The sequence below is a fragment of the Thalassophryne amazonica genome, chromosome 6 (genome assembly GCF_902500255.1).
Source record: "Thalassophryne amazonica chromosome 6, fThaAma1.1, whole genome shotgun sequence".
Lineage (NCBI taxonomy): Eukaryota > Metazoa > Chordata > Actinopteri > Batrachoidiformes > Batrachoididae > Thalassophryne > Thalassophryne amazonica.
This window is the reverse complement of record NC_047108.1, coordinates 577999-589957: the sequence shown is the minus strand read 5'-3', so window position 1 is coordinate 589957 and position 11959 is coordinate 577999. Positions and strand designations below refer to the sequence as shown.

The following is an 11959-nucleotide window of genomic DNA, read 5'->3' as shown; positions in this document are numbered from 1 at the left end:
TGATGCACTGAGTGTTTCTTTCTCTTTTTGCTCTGTATGCACCACTCTGCATTTAATCATTAGTGATCGATCGATCGTTTTTCCTGATTCTCTCCCCTCAGCCCCAACCAGTCCCAGCAGAAGACTGCCCCTCCCTGAGCCTGGTTCTGCTGGAGGTTTCTTCCTGTTAAAAGGGAGTTTTTCCTTCCCACTGTCGCCAAGTGCTTGCTCATAGGGGGTCGTTTTGACCGTTGGGGTTTTTCTGTAATTATTGTATGGCTTTTGCCTTACAGTATAAAGCACCTTGGGGCAACTGTTTGTTGTGATTTGGCGCTATATAAATAAAATTGATTTGATTTGATTCACGACAGAAGAAATGCATTTGAGATGTTCTGATCAGGCTCCACACGGGCAACAGCATTAAACTCTTTGTATATTGTGCCTAAAACTCTTGTGAATATATTCTCTGGGTTTATAGACATTGTTATTGTGTTTGTTTTATGTAAAAATGCCAGAAGCAGCTCAGGTTCTTCTCCATTATTTTCAGTTGGAATTATTGCAATCGATTCCTGTTTGCTATTTAACATCCTGCTTATGTCAAACACTGTCTGTCGTCTTTATTCCAGAGTCATATATATAAGATGTCTGAAATTCAGTTTGCGTTTAATTAAATTCCACGCATCTTAAACGTAGCAGATATGGATTATCTGGAATTTTGTTTTGGCACATTTTCATGGTCTCTACTGCCATCTACTGGCTAGTAGTGTTCATGGCAGTATTCATCCTAAGTACTAAGCATTTGGACACCAGTAGATGGAAGTGTTCTATTTATTTTGACCCTGGTTATATCAGACGATTGTCAAAATAACAACTTGACTTTTTGGCTTTTTTTTTACAAATAAAAAAAGCATATTTTACAAAAGCAGATTTATCTGTAAACACCAACACACACCTCACATTAACATGTTGGTTTTTACATAGAATGAATGAGTCAACCAGTCAGTGTTAGCAGAAGCACATTTCACCCACAATCCCTTTGGCATCTGACTGTGTTTGTTACAAAACTTCAGAATTAGTGCATTAATTAAAATTAAAAGATATATGTTATATTTTAACTTTGCAAAAATGACAGAATTGACATTAATAGAGTTATTCTATCGGTATTTATTTATAAATCAAAACCATAAGTCAGCACTGCTTTATTTTCCAAGACCTCTGCCTCACGGCGACACTGCTTTTGAGTAGAGAATTTAAGGATCGCTGCTCCTCTGTACTCCTTCACTGCTGGATGCTATGTAGTAAACAGGAGCTTCCAGCAGGGGGCAGGACGCTCAAAGACAGAAGTGCTGACTCATTGTTTGGGTCTGTGGTCACTTTTGATGCTACCAGAAGCGATTGTGGTTTTAAAACTCAAAATCAACTTGTTAGTAGTTGCAAGTGTACTGGAGACAATACTGGAAGTTATCCGTTATGGGTTAGCTGTAGCTTCCAATAAATTTTTGGGTGGTTTATCGGTTTAGCTTTATAAAACTTTTTGTTTAGCTTGTGCCCACCGCTGATAAAAAGTAATGCACAAAAAAAATCCTACAGCAACAAAGTGTTTTAACAAACCAAGTTAATTCCCCCCCCCCCCCCCCCCCCCCCCCACACACACACACACACATCTCTGACTCGGCTAATCAAGTACAGGGTTTGGTGTCTCTCAACCTCCTCTTAACAATAGAATCCCATAAATACTGAATGAGTGTGCCGCTATGAACCTCAGAGCTGTGTTGTCTGGAGCCTTTGTGCTCCTCGTAGGGTCTTCCATGGCAAATTGGTCTCAGGCGAGAGGCCAGACTATCCCCCACTCTCAATTCTCTTTTGTACCCCTTCCCCTTAGCCCTATGCCTACCCCTTTAAAACAAGGGGTAAGGTGCCTCTAGCCCTATGAATTGAGACACCCCTCCGCCTTAGGAGAAAAAAAACTGCTCATGTCAAACTGCCGTCTTCACTGTTTGTTAACATGACAACTGAAACGCAACTTGTTGCAGTAGCCTGTTTGCTCTTTTTATTTTCTCACCTTTCTGCGTAAATGCAAAGAAATAGAAGTCGCAGATTTTTTCAACGCATCGCAATCATGTCATGTTAATTAATTTAATTTGTAATGTAATAATAATTAATAATTAATTGATTTGTAATTAATTAATGTTAATAATACTAATAATAATGAATCAGTATTAGTAATAATTAATATTGTTTGATTAATAATTAATTGATTGATTAGTAATTAATTAATTAGTAATTAAAATAAATAAACACTTGAAATATATCAGTCTGTGTGGAATGAATGTACTCGTATACATTATACAAGTTTCACTTTTTGATTGGAATGACTGAAATAAATCAACTTTTTCATGATATTCTAATTATATGACCAGCACCTGTATGTATGTTCTGGGCTGCATCTAGTTCTGTTAACCTGATATTTCTTTTTCAAATTCTCCCATTTTTTGCATCCAGCCCTATTTCCTTTAGAAATTTCCTTGACAAATAATATCAGTCTGTTAATACGTCAGGTTATGTGTTACACATGTACATGTGTGTGTATATATTTTCCAACTTATTCCCATTGATGAAACTTCTCATTTTCTGCCTGAAAGCTTATTAGGAGTCGAGTGTGTTCAGGGCTCCCTGTTTGTTTACTACACTCAACAAAAATATAAACGCAACACTTTTGGTTTTGCTCCCATTTTGTATGAGATGAACTCAAAGATCTAAAACTTTTTTCACATACACAATATCACTATTTCCCTCAAATATTGTTCACAAACCAGTCTAAATCTGTAATAGTGAGCACTTCTCCTTTGCTGAGATAATCCATCCCACCTCACAGGTGTGCCATATCAAGATGCTGATTAGACACCATGATTAGTGCACAGGTGTGCCTTAGACTGTCCACAATAAAAGGCCACTCTGAAAGGTGCAGTTTTATCACACAGCACAATGCCACAGATGTCGCAAGATTTGAGGGAGCGTGCAGTTGGCATGCTGACAGCAGGAATGTCAACCAGAGCTGTTGCTCGCATATTGAATGTTCATTTCTCTACCATAAGCCATCTCCAAAGGCGTTTCAGAGAATTTGGCAGTACATCCAACCAGCCTCACAACCGCAGACCACGTTTAACCACACCAGCCCAGGACCTCCACATCCAGCATGTTCACCTCCAAGATCGTCTGAGACCAGCCACTCGGGCAGCTGCTGGAACAATCGGTTTGCATAACCAAAGAATTTCTGCAGAAACTGTCAGAAACCGTCTCAGGGAAGCTCATCTGCATGCTCGTCGTCCTCATCGGGGTCTCGACCTGACTCGTAACCGACTTGAGTGGGCAAATGCTCACATTCGCTGGTGTTTGGCACGTTGGAGAGGTGTTCTCGTCACGGATGATGCGAAGGAGATGTGTTGCACTGCATGAGGCAAATGGTGGTCACACCAGATACTGACTGGTATCCCCCCCCAATAAAACAAAACTGCACTTTTCAGAGTGGCCTTTTATTGTGGACAGTCTAAGGCACACCTGTGCACTAATCATGGTGTCTAATCAGCATCTTGATATGGCACACCTGTGAGGTGGGATGGATTATCTCAGCAAAGGAGAAGTGCTCACTATCACAGATTTAGACTGGTTTGTGAACAATATTTGAGGGAAATAGTGATATTGTGTATGTGAAAAAAGTTTTAGATCTTTGAGTTCATCTCATACAAAATGGGAGCAAAACCAAAAGTGTTGCGTTTATATTTTTGTTGAGTATAAATACACACACGTTACAGATCTTGAAATCCAACAGCAGGGGTCACTATTATCCAAAAATTTGTGAACATACAAATTAACCTGCTTATCTTTTATCATGATTTTCTCCATTGTGAGATAGAAAAGTGTCTTATCGTAGCATTCATGTGTATACGCATTATAACACCTCAGCGCATGAGCAAAGTTGCGATATTCTTCAGAACGACAATATATGCAACATGCATCCAGCAGCATACACGTTGCTGTCATAGACAACTGCCTGTAAAGTTTTTTGGCAAGTTATAACTTTCTAAACAGCGTAATTTGTAATGAAAGCCACTTACATTTGTGCAGCTCTTTCTGCGCCATGTTTGCTTCTTTGGAGACAGCAGTAAGCTCCTCCTACCCCTCCAAATGGAGTGTGCCTCCAGATTCACTCCATTTGAAGGGGTTTGCAGCCCTCCTCCTACTCCTCCGCCTCACTCCAAAAAGAATATTGAGACACCCCTCTCTCTCGTGCCCGCGCAAAACAGAGGGGAAGGGGTAAGAGGGAGGGCCGAGGGGTAGAATTGATATTCAGCCTAAGAATGGTTCACAAGACACCATGACAAAATGAGGCAGAGGAAATGTGACCCAGCCCAGAGGAAGCCCGGGGCCCCCATCTGGAGCCAGGCCTGGATGGAGGGCCCATCAGCAAGCACCTGGTGGCTGGGCTTGCCACGGAGCCCAGTCGTGCACAGCCCGAAAAGGCAACGTGGACCTTCTATCTCCGCCAGCATACCACCCACAGGGGTAACCGCTAGTGTCAGGTGCGCTGTCCCATGGGTGGCAGTGAAATTCAAGGGCCTTGGCAGACCAGACCTGGGCGGCAGGGGCGATCTCTGGGGATATGGAATGTCACCTTGCTGTGGGGAAAGGAGCTGGAGCTTGTGGCGAAGGTGGAGCGATGCCGTTAGATCTGGTGGGCCTCGCCTCCAGGTGTGGGGATACTCATGAGTCCCCATCTGAACACTGCTACATTGGAGTTTACCCCGGTAGATGACAGGGTCTTGTATGGTGTCTTGTATGGGGATCCCGTGGGGAACTCCATTGTTCTGCTGGTGGACTTCAGTGCACATATGGGCAGTGACAGACATCTGGAGAGGTGTGATTGGGAGGAATGGCCTCCCTGATCTAAATACGAATGGTCGTTTGTTATTGGACTTTTCTGTGCTAGCCACGGACTGTCCATAACAAACACCATGTTTGAACATAAGGATACTCATAAGTGTACATGGTACCAGAGCAGCCTAGGCCAAAGATCGATGATCAGTTTTGTGATCGTATCATTTGATCTGAGCCCGCATGTTCTGGACACTCGGGTGAAGAGAGGGGCAGAGCTGTAAACTGATCACTGTCTGGTGGTGAGTTGGATCAGAGGATGGGGGAGGACTTTGGACAGACCTGGCAAGCCCAAACGGATAGTGCGGGTGAACTGGGAATGTCTGGAGGAACCCACTATCGACAGATCTTCAACTCACACCTCAGTCGGAGCTTTTCTAGCATCCCTGTGGAGGTTGGGGGCATTGAATCAGAATGGGCAATGTTCAAAGCTTCCATTGCTGAAACTGCAGCAGGGAGCTGTGGCCTGAAGGTCTTATTTGCCTCAAGGGGCAGCAACCCTCGAACACCGTAGTGGACACCAGTTGTCAGGGAAGCTGTCCAACTGAAGAAGGAGTCCTTCTGGAATATGTTCTCTCGGAGCACTCCGGAGGCACTTGCAAGGTACCGACAGGCCCGAAAGGCAGCAGACTCTGCTGCTTTGCCTCCCCCACAGCAGTGTCCCCAAAGCGAGTGTGGGAGGAGTTTGGAGCAACCATGGAGAAGGACTTTCGGTTTGCACCAAGGTGCTTCTGTTGGGCCGTGAGGCACCTCAGGAGGGGAAAACGGGGAACCATCCAAGCTGTCTACAGTAAGGATGGGATTCTGTTGACCTGAACTGAGGATGTAATCTGGCACTGAAAGGAACACTTTGAGGAAATCCTGCATCAGACCAGAGCGCCCTCTATCATAGGGGCAGAGCTGGAAGCTGATGGGGAATTATCATCAATTTTCTTGGTGGAAGTTACGGAGGTGGTCAAACAACTCTGCAGTGGCAAGACCCCGGGAAATTGATGAAATCCTTCCAGGAATGCTGAAAGCTCTGGATGTGGAAAGATTGTCTTGGATGAGACATCTCTTCAACATTGCATTGAGATGTGGGACAGTGCTGAAGGAGTGGCAAACTGGGGAGGTGGTCCCCAAATTTAAAAAGGGGAACCAGAGAGTGTGTGCCAACCACAGGTGCATCACAGTACTGGCCTGGAAATGCCTCTGGATCCCCCAGTCAGTGGTGGTCAATGTGGAACGGGAAAGGGAAGTCTGGGGTCCCCTGCTAGAGCTGTTGCCCCCGTGACCCGAACCCAGATAAGCAGTTGAAGATGAGTCAGTGAGTTTGTCAGACCGGTTGGCTGGCCAGCTCAGGAGTGGCTTGACACCAGAAATACGACACTTGTAGCCTATTTCCTCGACACATATGTGCGTGGTGGCTATTGATGCACTGACTCCAGCCTCAGTCCACTTCTTGTGAAGCTCCACCAATTTCTTGAATCGAATTTGCTTGCCAGTCTTCTCAAAGCTGCAGTCATTCTTGCTACTTGTGCTTCTTTTCCTACCATACTTTCCCTTTCCACTCAGTTTTCCATAAATATGCTTCAGCCAGGCCTTTCAGCAATGGCCTTCTGTGGTTTACCCTCCTTGTGGAGAGTGTCTATGAGGGTCTTCTGGATAACTGTCAAGTCAGCAGTGTTTCCCATGATTGTCGTTATGTATACTGAAGCAAGGTCACTGACCACATCACTTACCTGGGTCCCATCACCAGCAGCAAGCTTTCACTCAATAGTGAAATCAACAGGCTGCTTGCCAGAGCTTGCAGTGTGATGGCCAAACAGAGCAGGAGAATGTGGACCAACAATCACCTGACTCTGATCACCAAACTTGAGATGCATCAGGCATGTGTCATGAGCATCCTGTTGTACGGCAATAGAACTGCCTAGAAAGTGACCATCTTTGCTGCCTATGATGCAGTCTCAGCATAACATGGTGAGACAAAGTTACCAAATCTGCCGTACTCAAGAAAGCTGGTGTACTGAGCATGCGTTGTCTTCTCTGCCAAATGTGACTGTGCTGGCTGGGACGTGTACTGAATGCGAGACAACCTCATCCCAAAGGATGACCACCACTTCCTAGTGGGCCTTCCAACACTATGCTACAGAGGCATCTGTAAGTGCAACCTAAAATGGACAGGAATTGGCCCAGACAACTGGGAACAGCTTGCTGAAGTGGTTGGTGCAGTGTTGTTCAGGAAGCTTTCAAGAGAGAAAGTAATAAACATGCAGTCAACAGCTGGAGGACAGAAGGCATCATAGGAAGCTACTGTCTACTTGTTGAATGAGATTGCTGAGCTACTCCAAACATTGCTCTCAGTAGGACTGAAATCGACAACCATTTCGCAGTCATCATGTCCCGAGATGAACAGATGCCAGCAGCAAGTACTCAGCTAGACTGAGAGATTCATGGTATTTATACTTGATAAATAGTGAGTTGCTCAAACTTAAATATTTCAGTTTTGTTTTGTTTTGAAAGCTGTGGGCTATAATTATTATCAAAATTTAAAAAGTACTTGAAGCATTACAGTTTGCATGTAATAAGTCTGGAATATATTAAATTTTCACTTAATTTCCAAAAATATTTAACTTTTTCACAATATTCAAATTTATTGAGATGCACCGATAGTGCATCTCAATATTCACAGAGCTTCACTTTGTCCACATTTTGTTATGTGACAGCCTTATTCCAAAATGGATGAAATTCATTTTTGTTCCTCAAAATTGTAACAATGTGAAAAAAGTTTTTTTTTTTAGATCAATATAAATATGAATAATAAAACACTAAGAAATTACATGTATATAAGTTTTCACAGCCTTTCCCATGAAACTCAAAATTGAGCTCAGGTGCCTCCCACTGATCATCCTTGAGATGTTTCTACAGCTTAATTGAAGTCCACCTGGGGTAAATTCATTTGATTGGACATAATTTGGGAAGGCACACACCTGTCTACATATAAGGTCCCACAGTTGACATTCAGAGCACAAACCAAGCATGAGGTCAAAGGAATTGTCTGTAGACCTCCAAGACAGGATTGTCTTAAGGTACAAATCTGAGGAAGGCTAAATAAACATTTCTGCTGCTCTGAAGGTTTCAATGGGCACAGTGGCCTCCATCATCCGTAAATGGAACAAGTTAAGATCCACCAGGACTCTATGTAGAGCTGGCCGACCTTCTGGGCATTAGAGGGACCTTAGTCAGGGAGTTTCTGTGTAGGCTCTCAGTTGTCCAGGTGGTTTCCATAGTAGAGAAGCTTGAATCTTCGACTGGACTGAGTTGCTTGATACGAGGACGTTTTGCTTCAAATCACAGAAGCTTCCTCAGCTAAAATTCTTGCTCTGGTAGTCTGACTTCTGTCTTGACTCTTGAAGAGAAGAATAAACAGAAACCACAAAAGCTGGAGTTTTAAACCTAACCAGACCCCTCCTACCGAGAGGCAGACTGCTATAGGCTAGTGACTTAACAATAGCTCTAATTAGCACCTATTGTGCTCTAGTTAGCACCCTCCTAATGACAGGGCAGCTGTCCTTCCTAATGATGGGATGGACGCCTCTCCTGATGGCTCCCTTGACGACTCTCCTGATGACGTGAATGACTCATTACCACGAACAAAAGACTGAAACTGCTTTGACCTGAGTACCCCATTGTAAACAGGGGACAAAGCGTGTCTCAGACCCCCTCCACGGTTAAGGCTGGGTTTCAATTGTTTCACATAGAATGCCTCCTTGACCCCTCTCTTAAACCATTTCTTCTCTCTGGCTAAGATTTTAACTTCCTTGTCCTCAAACATGTGGTTAGTGTCTTTAAGGTGGAAATGAACTGCAGACTGAGGTCCACTCGCGCCCTCTCTGCGGTGCTGGTATAGCCTTTTGTGTAAAGGTTGCTTAGTCTCACCTATGTAGTGTTTGTTAGAAAACTGTTTCAGATATGGTGATGACACATGGGTTAAAATCAAGCAACAGGAGGTTCAGGACTTTACAGAAGACATCAACTCGGTGGACTTGAATATCAAGTTCACACGTGAGGATGCCAGAAACAGCCATTTAGCCTTCTTGGACTGTGATGTTTCGATTGGAGAGAACAGGCAGCTCCAGACAGGGGTGTACAGAAAACCCACTCACACTGACTAATATCTGCTGTTTGGCTCTAACCACCCCCTTGAACACAAGCTCGGGGTGATCAGGACTCTTCAACACAGAGCCCTACAGGTGCCCACAACTGCAGAGGGAAGGGCTAAAGAACAACAACTGGTCCAGAAAGCCCTCACAGTATGTGGGTACCCACGATGGTCCCTGGACAAAGTGCAGAAGTCCCAGAGAACAAAGAGACCAGATAGACAGGAGACGGAGACAAGAAGAAGAGTGTCTCTCCCTTATTTTGCAGGAGTAGGGGAAAAACTCCAGAGGATCTTCAGACAGCACAAAATCCCAGTTTACTTTAAACCGGTTAACACCTTGAGACAGAAATTAGTTCACCCTAAGGACAGGATCCCTAGTTATAAACAGAGAAATGTAGTGTATTCTATCAGATGTCAGGAAAACTGTAACGAACACTACATAGGTGAGACTAAGCAACCTTTACACAAAAGACTATACCAGAACCGCAGAGAGGGCGCCAGTGGACCTCAGTCTGCAGTTCATCTCCACCTTAAAGACACTAACCACACGTTTGAGGACAAGGAAGTTAAAATCTTAGCCAGAGAGAAGAAATGGTTTGAGAGAGGGGTCAAGGAGGCATTCTATGTGAAACAGTTGAAACCCAGCCTTAACCAGGGAGGGGGTCTGAAACACGCTTTGTCCCCTGTTTACAATGGGGTACTCAGGTCAAAGCAGTTTCAATCTTTTGTTCGTGGTAATGAGTCATTCACGTCATCAGGAGAGTCATCAAGGGAGCCATCAGGAGAGGCGTCCGTCCCATCATTAGGAGGGACAGCTGCCCTGTCATTAGGAGGGAACTCTAGCTCATACATATGAGCTAACTAGAGCACATGAGAGCTGGGACCACAGTCACAAAGATTACATTAGTAACACATGATGCTGTCATGGTTTAAAATCCTGCAGGGCAGCAAGGTCCCCCTGCTCAAGCCAGCACATGTCCAGGCCCGTTTGAAGTTCACCGGTGACCATCTGGATGATCCAGAGGAGGCATGGGACAAGGTCATGTGGTCAGATGATACCAGAATAGAGCGTTTTGGAATCAACTCCACTTACCATGTTTAGAGGATGAGAACAACCCCAAGAAAACCATCCCAACCATGAAGCATGGGGGTGGAAATATCATGCTCTGGGGGTGCTCTTCTGCAAAGGGGACAGGACGACTGCACCGTATTGAAGGGAGGATGGATGGGGTCATGTATTGTGAGATTTTGGCAAACAACCTCCTTCCCTCAGTAAGAGCATTGAAGATGGGTCATGGCTGGGTCTTCCAGTATGACAGTGACCCCAAACACACAGCCAGGGCAACTAAGGAGGGGCTCCGTAAGAAGCATTTCAAGGTCCTGGAGTGGCCTGGCCAGTCTCCAGACCTGAACTCAATAGAAAATCTTTGGAGGGAGCTGAAACTCCAAACCTGAACAATCTAGAGAAGATGTGTATGGAGGAGTGGACCAAAATCCCTGCTGCAGTGTGTGAAAACCTGGTGAAAAACTACAGGAAACATTTGACCTCTGTAATTGCAAACAAAGGCTACTGTACCAAATATTAACATTGATTTTCACAGGTGTTCAAATACTTATTTTCTTCACTGTAAGTGCACCAAGTCTGTGGCATCATATTCAAGAAGACTTGAGGGTGCAATTGCTGCTTAACGTGCATCAACAAAGTATTGAGCAAAGGGTGTGAATATTTTTTAATGAATTTCCAAAAAAAAACATTCATGTTGTCATTATGGAGTGTTGTAAGTAGAATTTTGAGAGAAAAAACTGAATTTGCTCCATTTTGGAATAAGACTGTAACATAACACAATGTGGAAAAAGTGATTTGATGTGAATACTTTGTGGATGCACTGTATGGATTTGTGTTGATGTTACAGAAATAAAGTGTGCTAATTTTATTTGTTTGTATACAAAAATAACATGTGATTCTTATTTGTACAATTGTTTCAACTTTGCATTGGTCATTCAATTTTTCAAGAATTCATTGAATTGTTTTCATTTCAGTTGCACTAAACTACCAGTCAGATGGCCGTGTCCTCCAGCTGAACAGAGCAAAATTCTACCGCAACGGCAACTGTGGCTATGTCTTGAAGCCTGTCTGCATGTGTGAAGGTCAGCCCATAAACAAACGTTCATGGAGAGTGGAGCACATTCTTGATTGGATGAATTCACTTAACTCACCTCAGTGGTTCCCAACCTTTTCCTGCAGCAGACCACCTTTTTTAAGAAGCAGTATTTTCTTCATAGCCGTTTCAACACACCAGCTGAAATGGGCCTGGAGGAAGGTCTCCAAGGTCATGTGATGATCAACATTTTCTGTAGGCTTGTAGTTCTTAGTGTTTCAAATCAAGCTCAGTTCCCCATGTTTATGGCTTAATAAATCATGATAAAACACAGTACACCAGTATTTTCATCATTTATATATTTTGAATAGTCATCTCCTTTGACATTTCGTTTACCACTGAAATGGTCTATAAGTATCTGCATCCTAAGTCCACAATCAAATTAAAACTTTAATTTGCAAATAACACACTTAAGTCTTCTGAGGTACTCAACATTCAACTTTATCTCTGTCTCTCTCTCTGTCTCTCTCTCTCTCTCTCTGTCTCTCTCTCTGTCTCTATCTCTCTGTCTCTCTCTCTGTCTCTCTCTATCTCTCTCTCTCTCTGTCTCTATCTCTCTCTCTCTCTGTCTCTATCTCTGTCTCTCTCTCTGTCTCTCTCTCTGTCTCTGTCTCTCTCTATCTCTCTCTCTGTCTCTCTCTCTCTCTGTATCACTGTCTCTCTCTGTCTCTCTCTCTCCGTCTGTCTCTCTCTGTCTGTCTCTCTCTCCCTCTCTCTCTCTCTCTATCTCTCTGTCTCTGTCTCTCTG

The 11959-nt window shown here is 43.8% G+C and overlaps 1 protein-coding gene across 1 annotated transcript in view; it reads left to right on the top strand.

Moving 5' to 3' along the window:
* LOC117513126 (1-phosphatidylinositol 4,5-bisphosphate phosphodiesterase eta-2-like) overlaps positions 1-11959 on the top strand; it is a 667318-nt gene that overhangs the window by 453191 nt on the left and 202168 nt on the right. Inside the window, exon 15 of the mRNA XM_034173461.1 lies at positions 11093-11200. Coding sequence (XP_034029352.1) covers positions 11093-11200 — 108 coding nt within the window. The remainder of the gene's footprint in view (positions 1-11092; positions 11201-11959) is intronic.